The following is a 21,118-nucleotide window of genomic DNA, read 5'->3' as shown; positions in this document are numbered from 1 at the left end:
TGCTGCTGTACGCATAACCTACGGTGTGCAAATTGGCGTTCTCTTTTACCTTATTGCATTGTTGTTATTAGTAGTAATATTGAATTTGAACCCCGCCCTTTCACCCCAAGGAGCCTAGGGCAGCAAAGAGGTGCACAATTTAAGAAGCAAAAACAAAAAAAGCAAAAGCATTCTTAAAACAGTTCAAAACATTCCAGAATCACTTACAATGTAAAATCATGTATATCTGATGGTATTGGTTTTCATTTATGTATAGTATAGTTTTCTTTTTCTTTTTTCTTTTTGTTTGTCGGTTTTTGGTATGTATGTTCGTTGCTTTTTGTATTTTTGTGCAATCTTCAAATAAAGAAAAGTGTTTAAAAAACACATGTAAAATCAGTTGCAGTTTTTTATTTTATTTTAAAAAAACATTGTAAAAGAAGTTAAAAATATTCTTCCATCCAAGGATCTTGGGGTTGCCTGAAACAAGCAATTTAGGGTTCAAGTAGATAAATAGGTACCGCTCCGGCAGGAAGGTAAACGGCATTTCCTTGTGCTGCTCTGGTTTCACCAGAAGCAGCTTAGTCATGCTGGCCACATGACCTGGAAAAACTGTCTGTGGACAAACATCGGCTCTCTTGGCCAGTAAAGTGAGATGAGCGCCACAACCCCAGAGTCGTTCGCGACTGGACTTAACTGTCAGGGGTCCTTTACCTTTACCTTCTTTTACCAACATGTAATGGGCCATCCTATCCTGAAACCATAACAGAGAAACCCTCTGGCTTCCTTTTGAAGCTTCCATTGCATGCTGAAGAGGCAATCCACATACCCCACCCTTGACTAGCAGCTTGCCTCTTCAGCAGCCACAGTGGAAGCTTCAAAGAACACACTCCCCACCCCCACGCCAATCCTGGGCATCTCTGCCCAGTTCGCCCCCATGCATGCTTGTCACTGTGAAGCAGATGTGTGTTAATAATGAAGGCTTTCATCCACCCTCCTTCCCCCCCCATCTCTTTCTGTGTGTGTTTGTGTATGTGCAATTTAATACATACAAAGGAGACGAAAGCTAGACCAGTAATCTTCAGTGTACAACAAGAGCTTTTAAGAATGGCTGCCTTAGAAACTGCAGGCCTGTTTTCATTTGAAACGAGATACCTCTGGAAGAACTGCAGGTCAGGTACTGAGCAGGTGCAGCATGGAAGGTCAGAGCTGCACGTTGTCCTGGGACTGGAAGCTCTGGAAACCAGCATGGGGTCCTGGAAGGCTTGCTAGAAGGCTGTCCGATGTTTTGCAAGGCTCCACCTCTGTAAACCGGCTGAAAACCGGCTTACGAAAACCCTTGCGGCTTTTAGAACAAGCCAATGTGAGCGAGCAGGCACCACCAGTAAGTTTATGTATGGAAGAAGAGATTTGGGGAATCCAGTGCACAATTCTGGCCACCTCACCTGAAAAAGGATGTTGTAGAGTTGGGAAAGGTTCAGGAAAGGGCAGCCCAAATGCTCAAGCAGATGAGGGCATGTCATCCTCACCCTGACCTATTTTAAAACTTTTCAACATTAAGAGGAAAGCGCACCTCTCAGTTTTATTCTTGGGGAGGTGGGAGTGAGGTAGAACACTTGGGGGTTTTTTTTTTTGCAGCTCTGAAAATCTCATCCCTGCTTTGATCTCTTTTAAAGTGTGGGTGTGAGTGTGCATACTGCTGTTTGCATAGGAGGCCGGACACTTTGCCACACCAAGTTAATTCCCCCCCCCCCTTTGACTTCACACAAATATTTAGCTCTGGTGCTGCTCTTAGATGTAAACATCTCCCCCTTTGCTGTGACTGATGCCTTCCCTTGGCTGACGGCTGGCACCGCTAGGGAGTTGGTCCTGCAGCAGACCTCCCACTGGCAGGCTATGGACTGGGATGGATGGTGCATGATGGGTAGATGAAAAATCAGAGGGCTCCGCTGCCTCTTTCTAACCTGCCAAGGCAGTGGAATTTCTGATCACTGCTGCAATTTCCCTTGTGGGAACGTAGGAGGAGCGGCTCGACCAAGAAGAAAGGCTGGTTTGTAAGAGGGACATGGCAGAAGTTAAAAGTGTTGTACATGGCATAGAGAAAGCTCAAATCTCTTTTACACACTGAGCTTCTCAGGTAGACTGGAAGGGAACAATAGGCTTGATTACCTTTTTCCTGCCAGGTAAGGGAAGTGGACATAGCTAAGCCTGGCAGGACAGCTTACTCTATGGTATTAACCCCTTCATGCATTGATTAGACCTGGTGGTTATATGAGGCTGGTTATCCCACAGATGGCTGCGCAGAAGGCCAACTCCAAAGAGGATGCTGCGGGCAGACACACATTTCCCTGCTTAGTTCTGTTGCCTCCAGCTCTGTCGTCCTGCCCGCTTCCTCTCTGCCCCCCCCCCAGCTTGCTCCCAGTTCTGCAACTGGATTTCCTTATTTTCTGGTCCTCCTGTGTGTTTTAAAAAGCTTCCCTTTTCCTTGCACTGAAAGGATTCCCTTCTTCGCTCCCATGATTATTCATAATAGGTCAACGGCAATCATAATTCCGCCTGGCGGGGCGGCCAATAGGGAGGCTGTTACTAAGTGGTCAGGGCCAAGAGTGACCCCACCAGTGACAGAGGCTGCATTGTTCTGCGGGGCTTCAGGGTGGTAGTGGGGAGAGAGCAATTTCAAAGTGTGGGCAGCCCAGTCTCTCGAGCAGAAGCACATTTCTCTCACACAACTCGGGCAATAAAGCAAAGAGGACAGGCCGTCCTCCGCTGCTGTGCTTGATACCTAGGTGCCGTCACTGTTCATAGAATCATAGAACTGTAGAGTTGGAAGGGACCCTGAGGGTCATCCAGTCCAGCCCCCTGCAATGCAGGAATCCCTGACAGATGGCCATCCAACCTCTGTTGAAAAACCTCCAACGGATGAAAGGTTGTCCGTTCCACTCTCACCTTCCTAATGTTTAGTTGGAATCTCCTTCCTTGTCACTTAAATACGTTGTTTTGGATGCTCCCCTCTGGAGTAGCATAAAACAAGCTTGCTCCATCTTCCATGGGGCAGCCCTTAAGATCTTTGAAGATGGCTATCCTATCCCCTCTCGGTCTCTTCTTATGCAAGATAAACATACCCAGCTCCCTCAACGAGCCTTCTCCTCCATGAATATGTCCAGTCCCTCTATTAAAGCCATCCAAGTTCAGGACTGTCACTGCCCTCAGTGGGAGGGAGTCCCACAGGTTAACCATGCACTGTGTGAAGAATGACTTCCTTTATATCCGAATCTCCCAAAGATCAGCTTTGTTGGATTTCCACAAGCTCTACTGCTAGGTGATAGAGAGAAAAACTTTCTGCATGCCGTGTGTAAATTTTATAAACTTCCATCATGTCTCCTCTTAGTTGCCTTTTCTCTAAACTAAAAACTCCCCAGTGCTGCTATCTTTCATTTCGTGTGTGTGTGTGTGTCACTCCACCCTCTTGATCTTTTTGTTTGCTCTTTCCGGATTTTGTTGCAAGATGATGGTCTCAAAGTGCAACAGCATTAGGGGGCAGCAGATTCAGGTAGGGAACTTCTGGGCCCACGGACCAATCTTAGTCTGCAGGACCCCATCCGCTGACAGCAGCCGGAGGAGATGGTTTAATCCTGCATTGGCTGTGCTGCCCTATTCCCAGCAGGGAACATGAAATATACTCGGAGTCCTGTAGTGATTTCATGCTCTTTATTGCAGCTTGTAAAACAGTGATTGAATTGCCCCCCAAACCTCAGGCTTTTATATACATTATTTACACAATGAGTCCCATCTAATTGGCTGATTCTGCTTCCCTCTTGGAGCCTGATTGGTCTTTTCCTGCAGGCCAATCATAGAATCATAGAATCATAGAGTTGGAAGAGACCACAAGGGCCATCGAGTCCAACCCCCTGCCAAGCAGGAAACACCATCAGAGCACTCCTGACATATGGTTGTCAAGCCTCTGCTTAAAGACCTCCAAAGAAGGAGACTCCACCACACTCCTTGGCAGCAAATTCCACTGTCGAACAGCTCTTACTGTCAGGAAGTTCTTCCTAATGTTTAGGTGGAATCTTCTTTCTTGTAGTTTGGATCCATTGCTCCGTGTCCGCTTCTCAGCCGTTGCATTCTACGATCCTGCCAGCCTAATAGGCTGATTAACTTCCTCCTGGAGCCTGATTGGTCTTTTCCTGCAAGCCAATCAGTTGTTGCATTCTAGGATCCTACTTGCCTATTGTTCTAGGATCCATGCTTAGTACATAACAGAACAGGATCATGCAGAGAGGCTACAGGATTTAATCTTTGCTTATCTGCTGGAGGAGCTGAGATTAAAGCCCTTTTGCCTGCTTCTTTATGTGGGCTGGGGAAGGAGGTGCCAAGGCTGCCACCCTCCTGCTTAAAGGACAGGCAGAGCAAAGCACATTTTGAAACAGCCTCCAACCTCCTTTAATGGGGGCGGGAGAAGAAGCTGCTTCAAAAGGCAATCCTGTCACTTTAAAACAACGAATGGCAAAATCTTCAGAACTCAGAGGATGGGGGAAGTTAGGATCTAGGAAGGGCCAGGTCATCTCTTGGCCTAGGGATGCTGGGTGCAGGATTGGTATAAAGTATCTATTTATCATCTATCTATCCTGTTTGCAGAGAGGGTAGTAGATTTGTTAGCAGGATGGTGCCAACTGCCTGGGGTGGCCTTGCAGCATTGTAGAGCGTGGAACAGCAGGTCACATATAGCATTTCAGCCCTTGGAATCATTCAAATTGTAGAGTTGGATGGGACCTCCAAGGGTCCTCTAGTCCATCCTCATTGCAATCGCAACTAAATAATCCTTCCTGCCCCTGTTTGGTCTCTTTCTTTCTCTCTCTCTCTGGACACTTCCAATGCCCTTTTGACAAATGCGCCACCCTCTCCCAGGGCTCCCTAAAAAGGCAAAGGCCCAAAACTTTGAGCTTCTCCCCCCCTCCCCACTTCTGAAAAATAAGAAATAAAACTCCAGCTGTGAGTCAGTTTGCTGGCAGCCGGCACCGTACTGGGTCGAAGGGAACCCGCCGATGCCGTCAAGACGAGCGTGGCCTCTGTTGTTGTTGGCTGCATCTGGGGTGGGGTGAGCTGTAATTCACTTGGTCCGCTTCTAAATATAAACCCTGTTGAACCACCTTGGCCAGAAGCTGCAGCTGTGTGAAAGCCATCCATCGCTGAAAGCACCACTTATTTTCCTTTGGCTCGAGGTAGAAAAGAGTGTACTCATCGCCACTCTGCATGCTCCCTGGCCCTCACTCCCTGTGCCTGACATTGGCTTTCCTGTGTCTTGTCTTGAAAACAGCCACTGTCTTGTGCTGCTAAACAATTTTGGTGCTGCTTTGTTTAGTAATTGTTCAAGACTGAAATTTTAAATATTGGAAGTGGGAGAGGGGTCTTTTAGCTTATGCAGGGAGGACAGGTGGCTAGAACCAAGCTGTTTGGCGTTGAAGCCCTGACCTTTGCATAGGTCAAAAATTCATTTTTGTTGTCGATAGGGATGGAAGAATAGGTACATTTCAGTTTCTTTCTGTTTCTCATCTTCCGAGTCTTGTTTAGTTTGCCCCATCTCGGTATCAGTTTGGATTTTTTTTTTTTTTTTAAATCTCTGTGAAAATGCATATGCCACTCCTAATATGCATGTTTCTGTACACAATTTTGCCTGATAGCTGTGTTTTTTGCATGCCATTCTCCTGAATACAGTGCTTTTCTGGCATGAACCTATCCCCAAATTGCATCCTTTCCCCCTACTAATACAGTGGTACCTCAGGTTAAGAACTTAATTTGTTCTGGAGGTCCGTTCTTAACCTGAAACTGTTCTTAACCTGAGGTACCACTTTAGCTAATGGGGCCTGCTGCTGCGCCGCTGCCACCGCGATTTCTGTTCACATCCTGAAGCAAAGTTCTTAACCTGAGGTACTATTTCTGGGTTAGCGGAGTCTGTAACCTGAAGTGTCTGTAACCTGAAGCGTCTGTAACCCGAGGTACCACTGTACTTGCATTTTGGAGGGCTGGCGAACTGCCTTGCACATTTCAGAGAAGTGCAAATTTCAAAGGATAGATGTGTTTTTGTTCACAAAGTGGTTCAGGGAAGGCAAATTTAGGTGGATTGGGCACTGAGGTGCGAGAATCAAAAAGGAGTCTCTCCACTGTCCTTGTATATAATCTCAGAAGGGGCATGGTTGCCACAAAGTCTTTAAAGTTGGCACAAAGATTGCCACCAGTTGCTGGAAACCACGGGAGGGGCGAGAGCCTTTGTCCTTGGGTCCTGCTTGCTGGTTTCCCACAGGCATCTGGTTGGCCGCTGTGAAAAGAGGATGCTGGATGTGATGGGCCATTGGCCTGATCCAGCAAGACTCTTTTTGGGTTCTTATTGCCATGAAGAACACCAGCACTTCAGAATTCACCACTGCATCAACACTTGAGGTGATGGGGAAGCTTCATTGGGACTAAGTCAGAGCTCAGCAGTTGGAAGGTAAAGGTAAAGGTAAAGGGACCCATGACCATTAGGTCCAGTCGTGGCTGACTCTGGGGTTGCGGCGCTCATTTCGCTTTATTGGCTGAGGGAGCCAGCGTACAGCTTCCGGGTCATCGGGCGAACCAGAGCAGTGCACGGAAACGCCGTTTACCTTCCCACCAGAGCAGTACCTATTTATCTACTTGCACTTTGATGTGCTTTTGAACTGCTAGGTTGGCAGGAGCAGGGACCGAGCAACAGGAGCTCCCCTGTCGCAGGGATTCGAACCGCCGACCTTCTGATCAGCAAGCCCTAGGCTCCGTGGTTTAGCCCACAGTGCCACCTGCGTCCCAGTTGGAGGATAGAACCTGCAAAAAAGAAAAGAGAACCCCCCAACCCCCCTTTTTTTGCACTTGTCTGGAAGGCGGTCTCCATGTGGCTCTGAGTTTCTTGTCTCTGGACTCTTTCCGGCTTCCTCTTTACTCACCGTGAATATTTGTCAACAAGCATTTTGCAAAAAAAAATGCCGTCATTCTCTCCCACGCTCTCTGGTTGAAATACTGGCGCATTTCACCATTCGGGGAAGTGAGGAACCGCATGCACAAATTTGTATTCTCACCCCCAACCCCCACCCCACCCCCCGCCAAGAAGAGAGAGAAAGATTTAAACAGCTGGTATGAAAACATTGCCTGGTGAAACCGTTGCCAAGAGCGGTTCTGCGGCGAAGAGCAAAAATAAAAAGGCTAGATTTAGACAAACTCAAAGGGATTTTCTTGAAGCTGCTTTGGGAAAGGATATGTGAAACTCTGAAGAGATGGTGGGCACCAGCAGAGCTAAAGAGAATTTATCTCTGGGGCATCACTAAAGGAAAAACCTGCCTGCTGCCCGGAGATTTGGGCAATGGGGTCTTGTCTGGCATGCCCAAGTGTGTGTTGTTCCTTAGGGCAGATGTGCCTGTCTTAAATGGGAGTCCCTTGGAAAGGCAGCTGTGCAGTTGTGTGTGTGTCCCCTGGGCTCAGGCTTGAGCCCGGATGTCCCGGTGGTAGCCGTGGCAAGGGTGCCCTCACCCAACTTTGGCTGCCGCATGATGAGCCATGTCCATTCCTAGAGAAGGCAGCTCTAGACTCAAGGACGCGTGCTTTCATTTCATCCCAGCTGGACTCCTGGGATGCACTCTGCATGGAGCTGCCTTTGAAGAGCCTCTGGGAACTTCCAAACAGCCACAAAGCGCCCCCTGTGGCAACCTTTAAAATAAATACCGTATTTTTCGCTCTATAAGATGCACCAGACTACAAGACGCACCTAGTTTTGGGGGGAGGAAAACAAGAAAAAAAAATATTCTGAATCTCAGAAGCCAGAACAGCAAGAGGGATCACTGCGCAGTGAAAGCAGCAATCCCTCTTTCTGTTCTGGCTTCTGGGATAGCTGCGCAGCCTGCATTCGCTCCATAAGACGCACACACATTTCTCCTTACTTTTTATGAGGGAAAAAGTGAGTCTTATAGAGCAAAAAATACAGTAAATAGATTGCTTTCTTTCGAAAAAATTCCCTCTACACAATGCGAATAAAAACAAGAAATACAAATGTTTTCCGGCAACTTTAAAGACCAACCCGTTTTGTTTTTTTTATTAGAGCATAATTTTTCATGGACTGGAATCCACTTAGATGCATGACTGAGATGTTGCCCTGGCTCCAAGATTTTAGACCATAGCAACAAAAAGTCACCCGCAGTACTCTGCGGGGGCAAAGTTCTAGAGATCCTGAGAGAGGGAGCTGAACCCTGCAGAACAAAGACTCCAGCAATTTGCTCTGCAAATTTGAACCAGACACCGCCAAAAGGAAAACAAACAAACAGGAAGTGATTTCCTAGGGACCACACATGGATGCTCTTATTTATTTGCCGCCCTGATATGCCTCTTGACAAACGTTCTGCGTTCCCAGACAATATTAAAACATGACAACCAAACCACAGAACAGTAGATTTGGATAGAATTCAAAAAGACTGAGATATTTAAAGGAACTTCACAGATGTGGGGAAATGAATGGCTATTTCTCTCCTCATTTTCCTTTCTTCCCAGCTGACTTCTCATCTGAGTAACGCAGGAAGGATCATGGCCCTGCCTCTCTTAGCAACATGGTTCTCTGAGATCACGGCTCTGCAGTGTTTTGAAACCTGGAGCCTCATCCATAGGCCCTCTTGGATTCCTGCAAGTCATCTTGCCAGTCCTCTGACCCTGGTGGTACCAGCTCCCTTTCACCTCCGATGGGAGTCCGATTGGATTCCTGAGCAGGCCCTGTGCCTGACAGATGCTCCATCCCTGCAGCTGAGGGGTGTCTGCCAAGAACAGCACGTAATGGCCTTTTAAATGCTCTTTGTTGACGGGAACTTTTCCCCGCATAATCAGGGGCTTAGGACTGGAGCCAGCTGAAAACTCTGAAGTTCGCCAGCAACGGAACCCAAGGCTTTTGAGCAGAAGTCTCCCTCTGGGCTGAGAGGTGAGCAGCATGCCCTGACCCAGTAGCTTGCTCTGACTTTACTTTTTTTTTAACAGCATGTGGTTCATTTCTTTGCAGTACAGCTGACAGAAAGACAAGTAGCTTCAGGACTTGATGTGAGCCAGCACTTAACAGTGATTGACCATGGAACCTGTGCTGGGCCTAGAATCGGTCAGGCCATGCAAGAATAAGAAGAGCTCCCAAAGCACGTGCAGAGTGCATTTTGCTTTGCCCTAAGTATCAGTCTCTCCCAGAATGGGGGAAGGTGCTTGTACCACACTAGCTATGGCTCACAAGTTAAAACTGTTCTACATTTTCATTTACTGCTCACTAGTGTTGGGCAATAGGGATACAGGGGGCGCTGTGGGTTAAACCACAGAGCCTAGGACTTGCCGATCAGAAGGTCGGCGGTTCAAATCCCTCCGACGGGGTGAGCTCCTGTTGCTCAGTCCCAGCTCCTGCCAACCTAGCAGTTCGAAAGCATGTCAAAGTGCAAATAGATAAATACCGGTAGGTACCGCTCCAGCGGGAAGGTAAACGGTGTTTCCATGTGCTGCTCTGGTTCGCCAGAAGTGGCTTAGTCATGCTGGCCACATGACCCGGAAGCTGTACACCGGCTCCCTCGGCCAATAAAGCGAGATGAGTTGGTCACGACTGGACCTAATGGTCAGGGGTCCCTTTATCTTTACTAGTGTTGGGTGATATCTGGTTTTCACAACACTGCAATAGATCACCAACTAAACATTACAATATACCAATATACAGTGGTACCTTGGTTTTTGAACATCTCCGTTGACGAACACTTTGGTTTTCAAACACTGTAAACCTGGAAGTAAATGCTTCAGTTTTCGAGCTTGCCTTGGAAGTCGAACATGCCATCCAGCTTCCATATTGAGTTTTCCATATTGAGGCTTCCTTACTGAGCTTTCGGTTTTTGAATGTTTCAGAACTTGAACGGTCTTCCGGAATGGATTACGTTTGAAAACTGAGGTACGACAGTATCACGATGTCTGAAATAAGGATGGAGCTCTGTAGAAGCATTGCCTGGCTTCATGGCTTTTCCCACATTGCGATTTTTGCATAGTGCACACACACACACATCATGATTTGAAATACATATAGCCAGCTCAAAAATGACGAAATCGATATCACAGTATGGACTTCAAACCAGTTTTGGATGCTATATCAATATATCGCCCAGCCCTGCTCTTCACAAAGGGCAGCAAACATATCTCCAATGCCAGTAAAAATAAAAGCAAAACATTTTAAAACAGGTAAAATCAGCAAAATATTAAAAAAGAGTGCAAGTGGACCATTGCATGATCAAATGCTTCTCACCCCGTCCGCCCCTGATTCCTACATATAAAAGAGCCTCATGCTTGTTGATCAAGGGCCAGAGAGGCTTTGAGTTCAAATTCCCACTCAGTCTTGAAGCTTCCTGAGAGACTTTGGAGCAGTCACTCTCAGCCTAATCTGCACCACTGGGTTGCTGTGGGATATAAAATAGGAATAGCGGGAGAGAGCTGTGTCTGTGGGCTTTGAACTTATTGAATTGCAACAGGGGAAAAAATGAGTTATTAAATGAGCTGAGCTGTGGGTTATTAAGTTGAACAGACGTCCTTTGGCAGAAGGACCGAAAGGCGGCTGTGCAACGTGGCCACTGAGGATGAACACGTGTTGGGGTGTTTGCCAGAGTTCCCATCATGTCAGGCCTGGTAGGCTGAACTCTGTGGCAGCAATGAGTTGCATGGTGTTTAAAAAATAAATTTTAAAATCCCAGAATAGCTTGCCTATCTTGCTTATACCCGAAAGGGAATTGCAGGTCTTTTCTGCCTTTTGACCTGAGTTTCGCAATCACATATCCTCCAACTTTCCTCAGATGAAAACAGGGACATTTCTCACTGCCCCACAACCGACTCTCCTAGACCCCCTATTTTTGTTGTCCCCACCACAGAGCATTTCCTATTTGAAGAAGGGCAAGTGCCAGCCCCACAACCACAATGGGATGCAGCACACACATCCTCCACCATCCTGAGAAAACCCCTTCATCCAAATTTTATTTTGTTTTTACTCTTTGGTAGATTTACAGAAAGAAAAGCACACTGCAAGAAATAAATTTTAGAAAGAGGCAAGATTAGATGCAGGCACTGTTTTGTTTTTGTTTTTTTAAAGTCAAGGCTCCTTGCTCTCTTCTCTGCAAGGGTGTTGCTAGAGGGTTCATGTTTACTTGTAAGCAAAGTGCAACGACAGTGACCACTCGCCTGCCCTCTTCATTTGCTTGGAACCTAAATTTTGCATCTATAGCAGATGCAAAATGTGTGTCATGGACCTGTGCTGTGAGTCGCTCAAGTCCCGATCTGCTCCTGTGATCACTAAGCTTTTCCTTTGCCTACAAACCACTCCTTTTTTAAATTTTTGGCTTCTGGGTCCAGCTGGTCCCCCATTAGGACCACAAGCTGGCTGTTGATCTGAAGTTTTGCAAGCTAGGGGCTGTGAAGCTGTTTGCTCCTGACCGGCTGCTGGATAACCTGCCTTCTTCTTCTTCTTTTTTTAAAGCAAACTTTTGAACGCTTTCTCTTCCAGATGAGCGGACCGTGACGGAGGAGAAGGAGAAAGTATTGTACTGCCAAAATCCCAACTGCGTGGAGAAGCGGCGAGCCGCAAAGGTACTGTATTATGATTTTGCATGCGTTTGGGTTCAGGGGGCTTCTGGGAAAGGGGATATTCTTAGATCTTGAGGAAGTTGCCACAAAGCCCACCGTTTCCTCCCAAGTGCCTTGATCTGAGAAATCCAAAGGCTGTGGGGCTCAGTTAACCAAGCCAAGAAGGATGAGGTCACAAATACAGAATCAGTTGTTGGCATTAGGCTGCGACAGGCTCCATCTGCACAATATGCAGTGCTTTGCCATTCCTGTCAACTGCCTCCATTAATTGGGGCATCCCATTTTTGGGGTGCTGTGCACACCCCAGACACATGTTTTTGGGCTCTGTGATCTCATGCAGGTCATGTGACTCGCATGGGAGCAGGGCCATGGGAGCAGACTCCCAATTTCTGGAGTCAACATGTTGGAAGGTATAATATACCACTTTGTAAACAGTCATGGCTTCCCGCAAAGAATCCCAGGAGCTGTAGTTTGTTAATGTTGTTGAGAGTTGTTAGGAGACCTCTTTCCCACCTAATAGAGGGTCAATTTCCAGAGTGGTTTAACAATCAATTCCCCTTCACAGGGTGCTCTGGGAGTGAAATAAAGGGCCTCCTAACAGTTCTCAGAATCCCCAACAAACTACAGTTCTCAGAATTCTTTGGGGCAAACCATGATTGCTTAAAGTGGTATGATGCTGCTTTCAAGGCATGGTGCAGACAGGGCCATAGGGATTCAGACACAGTGAGCCTCTAATCCACTGTGTAATGTTTCTGGGTCCAATAACAAGCACCTGCAATGAGGAGTCATTTTTATAAAACAATCTTTATTCAGGGGATCCTCTAAGACCTTACCCTCCAATAGTTCTCCAATGAAAATAGGGACATCCTAAGGAAAAGTGGGACATTCTGGGATCAAATCAGAAACCGGGATGGCTTCTCTAAATCAGGGGCGTCTCTGGAAAATAGGGACACTTGGAGTGTCTGCTAACTCAAGACCTAAGGAACGGCTGAGGTCATGTGACTCCAGGACAAGTCCTCAAACTGCCAAGCCCTTAACAGTAAAGGCGGGTCAACAAATTGCAAGCTCTATCATTGCACTCAGTAACCGGCGTAAGTGGATGAGACCCCAAGGGGCAGCCCAGCATCAAGATTTCCCTCTCGCCCACCTTCCGTCCCTGAATCTGCCGCATGGTGCCAATATATTGAGTGTTCCCCACCTGCCACTCCATTCCACCCAATCTGCTCCACATCACCACTGCCTGGTGCTGGCATCATCCAACACATTGATGTCCGGACTGGGGGAAGATGGAGTGGGTATCACACCCTTCTTTAATTGGCTGCCAGCCCATCTGAAAAGTTTTGCCCAATGCCTGACTTCGAGAGTGAACTAAAAACGACGCGAGTCCCCCAAAAGTTGCAGGAGCTGCTTATTGTGACATGTGTGAATTTATCCTAAACGTGCCTGCTTTATTGATTTTTTAAAAAAGAAGCTGAATACCTACCATAGGGGCTAACCAGAATGTTTAAAGTGTGTGTGTGTAGGGTAAGGGGTAAAGAAAATAAGAACCTGGCTGCTTTTTCCCAGCTGGGTTTTAGAACTGAATGTGGGTGACTCAAGTTCCTTTGTGCTCCTTCATGTGTGTGGCTGATGGTGCGGCTTGCGCAGGCCATCGCGGAAGACAGGTTGCGGAAAGATGCCAGCAGGAAGGAGACGGAGCCCGATGTTTGGCTCCGTCCTTCCCCTCTGCTCTTTCTGCCTCTCCGCCCTTCCTTGGGTCTCCCCCTTACCTCACCGCCTTTCCCCTCCCTGCTAACAAACCGCAAAGACTTTTCCAGACAGAGTGGCAGCCTCAAAGCCTCAGCAGCTGGAGAAATGTTCAGCTCTCCCCCCTCCCACAAAAGGGTCAGTGCGTCGCCATTCCAACAAGAAGATTGGTGTGTGTGTGTGTGTGTGTGTGTGTGTGTGTGTAAAGAGAGAGAGAGAGGGACAGCTGTTCTCCCTCGTCCGCTTTGCTCGATTCACAATGATTCGCTGGAGCTTCTCCCCCGTTCTCTGCTGCTCAGGAGCAGGAAAGGAACCCAGCAACACGATCTGCAAAAATGAAAAAGGACAGCTTGGTAGGCCCCTTGAGCTGGCCTGTGTGTGAGGAGTTGGAGGAGGAAGGGTCAGTTTCCTTGAGAAGACTGTGGGGTGCAAGGCAGCCTCAGCTTGTGTACAAGGTTACAGGTTGAACAGGTGGGGAGGGAGGGAGGGAAGTAGGCAGGCTGACTAGCACCACTAAAATTAATTGAGAACATAAGAAAAAAGCCTCTTGGATCAGGACATCTATCCCAGCATCGTGTTCTTGCAGGAGCCAATCAGATGCCTGCAGTAAACCTGCAAGAGTTCTCCCCCCCCCCCCAAGTTTTCCAGCTACTGGCATACAGAAGCATAGCTGCCTTTGACCGTGGAGGTAGAGTATAGTCATCCTGGCTAGTAGCCACTGATGGCCTTCTCCTCGGTGAATTTGTCTAATCTTTCAAAGCCATCACTGCCTATTGCGGGAGTGAATTCCGTAGTTTAACCATGTGCTGCATGAATAAGTTCGAGTTCCAGTGTCATTAGAGAGGGAGAAAGAACTTTTCTCTAGCTACTTCCTCCGTGCCGTGCATAATTCTATAAACTTCTATCATGCCACTTCAGTCCAACCCTACAATTAAGGTGAAGAAATTTTTATGGGTTTTTCTTCGGATGGGCAGGGGGTGGGGAAGAATCAGTTCTGGGGCCATCCTTTAATTCAACTCAGACTTTGCTTTTGAGCTCTGGAAGGGGTGGGTGGGAAATGGCACCACTGATGTTCTGCAGCTTGCTTTGGACTGGGGGCGGGGAGAAGCTAGAAGTGGACAGGACCAATTGGCTAGTGCCTGTGACGCCGTCAATATGCCTTCTACCAATCCCTGGGACAGTTCTGCAACTGGTTTGTGTGTGTCAAGTAAGGCTTGAGGATGGGCATATAAATGAATAAAAATAGGTGTGATCTGAAAAGAAAAAGAAAAAGCAGGCAACTTTCTTGAAGCACCTGAGTGTTTTGACATCACATATTAGGTTGCAGAGCCCTGTTGGGCCTAATCGGAGTCTGCTTTTCTGGAACGTGTGAACTAGCTGAACACCAAACCACTCACTCACTAAGCCAGCCTTAGGGTCCAGCTTGGGCTGTGCTGCTAGCAAAAGCCCCAGTACAGATGGGCTGCCCCGCTGCCATTCCCAGGTTATAATTTGTGTGTCTGCGTGCAAACTAGCCCGGCAGAATCTCTCACTCTCTGCCTTGTCCTCTTAGCCTAATTGCTTGTTAATGTAAAGCTGCGATGGATTTAGAGCCTCTCATTCCCCTCTCCCCTGTCTGTGGAGTAGCCGACTTGGTTACTCATTCTTTCTTCTCTTGGATAGCTTCCCTTACTTTTCTTTGGGACTGAAGCCTGGGCAGGAAAAAGAAATCCCTTTGGGGTTTCCCCCCCTAATGCCACCCGGGTTTCTCTCTGGGGCTATCTTGAAGTGAAGGTAAGTGTTTGCTAATAGTAGTCAACCCATATTCCTGGACCTCTCCCCCACTATTTCCTAAACCTTCATTATCTCTTTGGATGTTTTGCTGTTATGGGGAGCGTTTTTTGTTATTGAGATGAGGCTTTTTTTGGGGGGGGTCTTGAGTATTATCCGCAAAGGGGGATGCTCCATGGACTTTGTTCAGTCCCTGAGGTTGAATATGTGGTGCCCCCTCCCCCCCCCTTGCCACTGCTACTACCAAGTCTTTGAACAAACTTCCTCTTCAGGTTGGTTAAAATTGAACCTGGAAAAAAAACCCATTCCTTTTCTTGAAAAGCGAAGTGAGTACCGATTTCAACATCTAGTTTTTACGGCAGCAGTAGGAGCCTATTGGCTAATTCGTGTGATGTCATTTTGTTCACACACACCCCCGGCCTCCAATTCCTTGCAGCAGAACAATCTGTTTGGGAAAACTCTTTAGAAGCTGTTTAAAAGACCAACAAATTTATGATGACATAAACTCTTGTGGACCCTAAGCCAATTCATTGGTTGCTTCTTTGGCATATATTTAAAGGAAAAGATGGATGTTGGATGGTCATGAGATGCAAAAATTGGAGTCGCTGACTTAAATATATGCTAAATAGGCACACTTTTTACACTAACAAACCGGCACTTCTGGCAACTGGAAGTTCTGGCTCCTTCCTCCCCAATCTATACCGCCAGACCTAATCCCCCAAATTCAAGGAGAAACATTTGCTTTTCATGCAGATGTTTATTTAGCAGTATTAAGATGAATGTATTAACACCTGGAATGTAGCAGGGAACCATTCACAAGAGTGGGATCCCCCCCATCTTGCTGCTATTCAGCTTTTCCCTTGGATCCCTCCAAGTGAGATGGTTTTAAAGCAGCTTAAAAATAATTTTAAAATGTCAGTTAAAAATGCAGCCTTCAACTAGAGGACTTCAGGGTTGCTTCTACATTAGGCCCAACTGAGGCCTTAGTCTTCTTGTGGAACTGAGAGATGCTGAGGGCCATGTAAACAACTGCTCCTATTATAGAGGATGAAATACCTAAGAAAGTACTTGGTACTCTTTCTATACGCAATGGCAGCAACCAGAAGAAATTATGCTCCAAGGTGGAAGGACAAAGATAGTCCTACAGAAGAAGAATGGCAGAATAAGTTGGCAGAATATGCGGAATTAGCAATGCTGACTGCAAAGATAAGGAATCAGTATGAGACAGATATAAGAGGGGAGTGGGAACGCTTTGGATAATATTTAAAGATATACAATAACCAGATAAATTTCCAAGTAGGGTTATACATGTGAGCAGCAGTTAAAAACAACCAGAAGAGGGGGGGGGGGTAATTAAGGAAATGCAGCTCAACAAGGACAAAACAAGAACCCATGAAGGGATGTGCGGGGAAGTCCAAGAATATAAGATAACCAAAGATAACTGTACAGTGGTACCTCGGGTTACATACGTTTCAGGTTACATATGCTTCAGGTTACAGACTCCGCTAACCCAGAAATAGTACCTCGGGTTAAGAACTTTGCTTCAGGATGAGAACAGAAATCGTGCGGCGGTGGCGGGAGGCCCCATTAGCTAAAGTGGTGCTTCAGGTTAAGAACAGTTTCAGGTTAAGAACAGACCTCCAGAATGAATTAAGTACGTAACCAGAGGTACTACTGTATAATGGATGTGTCAAACTATGACTGCTCCTGAGAGCCCTCTTCAGAGCATATTTGGCCCCTGGGATACTGGGTAGTTATGAAACAGACTGGACAATAGCTCGAGTGTAGGTGTTGAAAGCCCCGACTGGACATGAGTTCAGGCTAGCTGGTGAAACCAGCGCAGAGGGCCTCCTTTGTTGCCTCCACTGCTTCCTTGAGTAATCACCCAGGCAAGTGGTGGTCTGAGCCCTCCTGACATCTACATCAGTGGATGGAGCCTGCAACCTCTTGGAGATCCACAGTGATTTGCTTGGCAAACAGTTCAAGGACAAAGTTGCCCACCCATGTAGCCTGCTTGATGCCATGGCTGATGCAGCTCCCAGCGAGGTTTGCAATGCTCCATCAAGCCTTGTTTTGTGGGACTGGTCTTTGTGGCCTGACCAGGCCACTTTGTGCCCAACAAGGTGCCCTCTCAACCCTTTGAGATCCAGGGGGTGTTGAGCGCATCTTTGCAGGTGGTGCCTGCCACCTGGAAGGAGGTGATAATGTGGTCATTCCTGACGAGACCCAACCCTGGACCTGTTGGTATTAAACAACTACCACTCAGTTGCTGAAATTCTCCCTTTTGGGATAGGGACTCAAGAAGGTTGTCGGCAGTGCAGTTGCGGGTGTTTTTGGAGGAAACCGATTATACAAACCCATCCTAGGTTGGGTTCAGTCCTGAGTCTGGGGCAAAATCAGCTCTGGTCTCCCTGGTGAGATAGGACAGATTCCCACTCTTTGAGTTTTCCAGAAACAATGGAAAACATTCTGTTCCGATGGCATGAATGTATATATTTTCAGGGGTCCGCCTTGGGTGTTTCATTGTATCATTTAAAAGCTACATTTAGTCATGTTTTTAAACTCATTTTTATTGTGTGGCTGTGAATCGTCTTGAATTGTACATTTTATCAAATAAAGGATCAAATGATGAGTGGTGCAGAGAAGGAGGATGGAGAGATGATGGTTTGCTGTTTCTCTTGAAACTCTAGAATTGTTGTGTGGGTGTCTATCCATGTGGTTTTGTGGTGGATATCCTCTAGAAAAACTGTCTTGCAGCACATTTCATTAGGCAGTGTACCCAGGTAATTTTTCATTTTAGAAGGCAATCATCTATTAATGCCTACACCAAAGGACATTGTTTTTATTCACTGAACAATTAACGAAACTTGATCTTTGAAATAAACTTTGCTTAAAGAATATAAACTTTTAAAATGAGTCACAAAATACAACGTGTTTGCTGTAATGAGGCATTTACAGAGATGCAGTCAGTTTTCATGAGCGTTATCTTTAACCAGATAATGAGCTAACCCAAATGGACTGAAACAGATTAAGGTTTCTTCATCTTCCTGTCCTAGACAATGAGAAGTCGCTCACTTGGGGTGGGGAAAAGGTGGCGAGGGGACCTTGGATGGAGGCAGAGCAGTGAGACAGAGGCAGGTAGATGCAGGCAGAAGAAAAAAGCTGGAATGGATCTGTAGCTTCTCCCTGTGCCGTTTCCAGGGACAGACTCAGGCAGAAGCTGCAGTTCCATTCTGGCCTTTTTCTTCTCTCTCTGCTTTCCTTCCTCCTCCTCCCTTCTGCCTTTCTCTCCCCTCAATCCACTTCTCTGTGGTTCATGGCAGCTGGGTTACTGCTCTTTATCATCTCCTCTTTACCAGGACCCCTGGTTTTTTGAAACACTAGGTGTGCCTGGACCTATGACGGCCAGTATCCAGAAGCTGCCCTCCCTCAGCCTTCATCCAAGGCATAATTAACTTATGGGATTCATCGCCACAAATTGTTCTTAGGGAGAGCAGCACAGGTGGCCTCTTAAAATGGATTAGGCAAATTAACGCGAGAGAGATTTGAAGCAGCAACCTTCATATTTAGAGCCCCACTGCCATGCCTCTCTGCCTGGGGTCCTTTTGCTGGACTTTTGCACAGCTCATTGGCTGTGAATTAGCTCTCCCAACTTTAGGCAGAGGCCTGTTTGGATGGAGGAAGCACAACAGATTTCAGAGTATGGGATGAAAGAAAGGAGCCGAGGGATAGTAGAAGTTGTTGGAGGAATATCTGTTCATTTACAACTGTACGAGGTGAGTGTGGTGGTGGAGAGAGAGAGAGAGAGAGAGAGAGAGAGAGAGAGAGAGAGACACCAGGCAGGTAGTGGAACTCTCTTTTTTTAAAAAATCATTAAGCACCTTATCCCAAGTCCAGCCGTCTCTGGCCAGGCAGCTGTAAAATCTCAGGCTTACCTCCCAGATGTAAAACGGCCCACCCCAAATCGTGTGCACCCTAAAATGCTCTGGATTTGTGTTGGGCACAAGTGTGGAACCCTGGCATGCAAGGCCTGGAAGAAGCTGTAATGTTGTATCGTGGAAAGTATGTTTTACACCAGGACAGACACAATTTGTCCTGCTGTTTGTTGTAGCCAAAGCTGGTCCTGCTTAGAGTAGACCCACTAAAATCAACCCACATGGTCCAACTGCTTTCAGTGGAGCTACTCTGAGTAAAACTAAGTTGAATAAAGTCTATTATTATTATTATTATTATTATTATTATTATTATTATTATTATCATTTACATTTGTTCGCCACTTACTATGTCTCAGTGCAACTCATGTTTACAAAAACACACGTGATTACAATTTTTTTGAATTCATCAGAAAGATGAAAGAACATTAACTGGCTAAAAGTGCTCATCCTGCAATATCAATGGTCATCAGCTGTGATTCCTACATAGCAGGGGGTTGGCCCAGCTGGCCCTTGGGGTCCCTTCCAACTTCCCATGAGTCCATCAAAGCAGGTGATACTTGTGCAGCGCTGTTTTTAGCAGCTGATAGCCACCAGCCACCAAAAGCCATTAAGCAAAAGCCACTAGCACCATGGAAAGAAGCTCTTCTGTAGATCCCAGAAAGCCCCTTTGTGGCCATCGACTCGTCCTCGTTCACCCTTCCCAGCAGGAAGGGTTAGGGTTAAGAGTTTTCTCTGAGCTGTTATGTAAGAAGCTGCAGAGAGCCTCTGTGGTCCACAGCTGCCCGGAACAACAGGTTCCTGCTCCCAGTCTGTGGCCTCTCTGTTGGCGCCTGTGTGTATGAAACTGAGGGGGGCATGGGGGGGGGAAGGACTTGTTGGAGGGTTACAGGAGGTGCTCTGACATCCTCTGGGCAGCTGATCAAGTAGATTTTGGCTAGGATGAAGGCTGCTTCCATCTCTCTGCCCCCCAAACTTCACTCTGTGCCAAGATACATGCATGAGGAGCAGATTCAGATGAGGACCTGGCTATGGAATTCTCTCTCCCTGCTGGGAAAATCCAGCAACGCCCCCTCCACCCTATAGAATTGCAGAGTTGGAAGGGACCACGAGGGTCATCTAGTCCAGCCCCTTCAAAGCAGGAATCTTTTGCCCAACATGGGGCTCGAACCCACAACCCTGAGATTAAGAATCTCGTGCTCTGCTGATGCAGCTATCCACGCCTTTAAGTACGCTTTGAAAATGCTTCTATTTGCAGAGGAGGTTTTCTTTTTTTAAAAAAAACCCCCAATAGTTTGGCATGGTTTCTGAGAAGATTTTCCGTGCAGCTCCTCTGCATTATGTTGATGTGTCATCATGAATTATTATGTGGTGGTCTTTATTGCTTCTGAATTTTGTAGGCTGCTTGGAAGAGGAAAATTACCAAGCAGTGGGGAAATCCGTGTCCGCTGTGAAATAACGTGGACACTTTAGGTTCCCATTTACTTTTGATGGTTTGTTAAACAATACGACAACAATAGCAATATCAAAACATTGATATTGTTTTATTTTTGGAAAATTTATAAAATATTATATAGGGGGGGAAATACTTTTGACGGTCTGTTAACATCTAGCGCAGTTGTTTCTCAGCTGTCCAGATTAAAAGTCACTCCCATGGCTCTTTTTTTCCTTTGTCCTCCCAGCAGGTCTGAAAAAGTTGACCTTCCTCATCAGGCTCTATGTTGTGTCTAGAGATGGTTTTGATAACAACTCTTCCACAGTCTGCCAGCAGGTGGCAGGGTTTGCTTAGAGCTGGCCAGCTCAGGCATCACAAGGCCCATGGAATTGTGGGAGAATCTGGCATGATGTTTAACAACATAAGAAGAGCCCTGCTAGGTCAGGCTATTGGGGGTGTGTGTGTGCATCTAGCCCAGCATCCTGTTCTCACAGTAGCCAACCAGATGCCCCCATGGGAAGCTCCCAAGCAAGGCCTGAGTCCAGTAGCAACTCTTCCCACTTATGATTCCCGACAGCTGGTTCTGAGAGGCATACTGTGGAGGGAGAATGTGTCAATGGCTACTAGT

The 21,118-nt window shown here is 46.8% G+C and overlaps 1 protein-coding gene across 4 annotated transcripts in view; it reads left to right on the top strand.

The window, feature by feature from the left end:
- The window catches only part of PLEKHG5 (pleckstrin homology and RhoGEF domain containing G5), a gene marked incomplete at its 3' end in the record, with an annotated part of 101,105 nt that overhangs the window by 13,289 nt on the left and 66,698 nt on the right, over positions 1-21,118 (top strand). For all 4 annotated transcript variants that reach the window (XM_081017137.1, XM_081017135.1, XM_081017138.1 and 1 more), the window contains exon 2: positions 11,528-11,610. In XM_081017137.1, the coding sequence (XP_080873263.1) occupies positions 11,528-11,610 (83 nt within the window). The remainder of the gene's footprint in view (positions 1-11,527; positions 11,611-21,118) is intronic.

This window comes from Podarcis pityusensis (assembly GCF_964106645.2).
Source record: "Podarcis pityusensis genome assembly, chromosome: 8".
Classification (NCBI taxonomy): Eukaryota; Metazoa; Chordata; class Lepidosauria; order Squamata; family Lacertidae; genus Podarcis; species Podarcis pityusensis.
The sequence above is the reverse complement of the archived record's forward strand: the minus strand, read 5'-3'. Positions and strand labels throughout refer to the sequence as shown.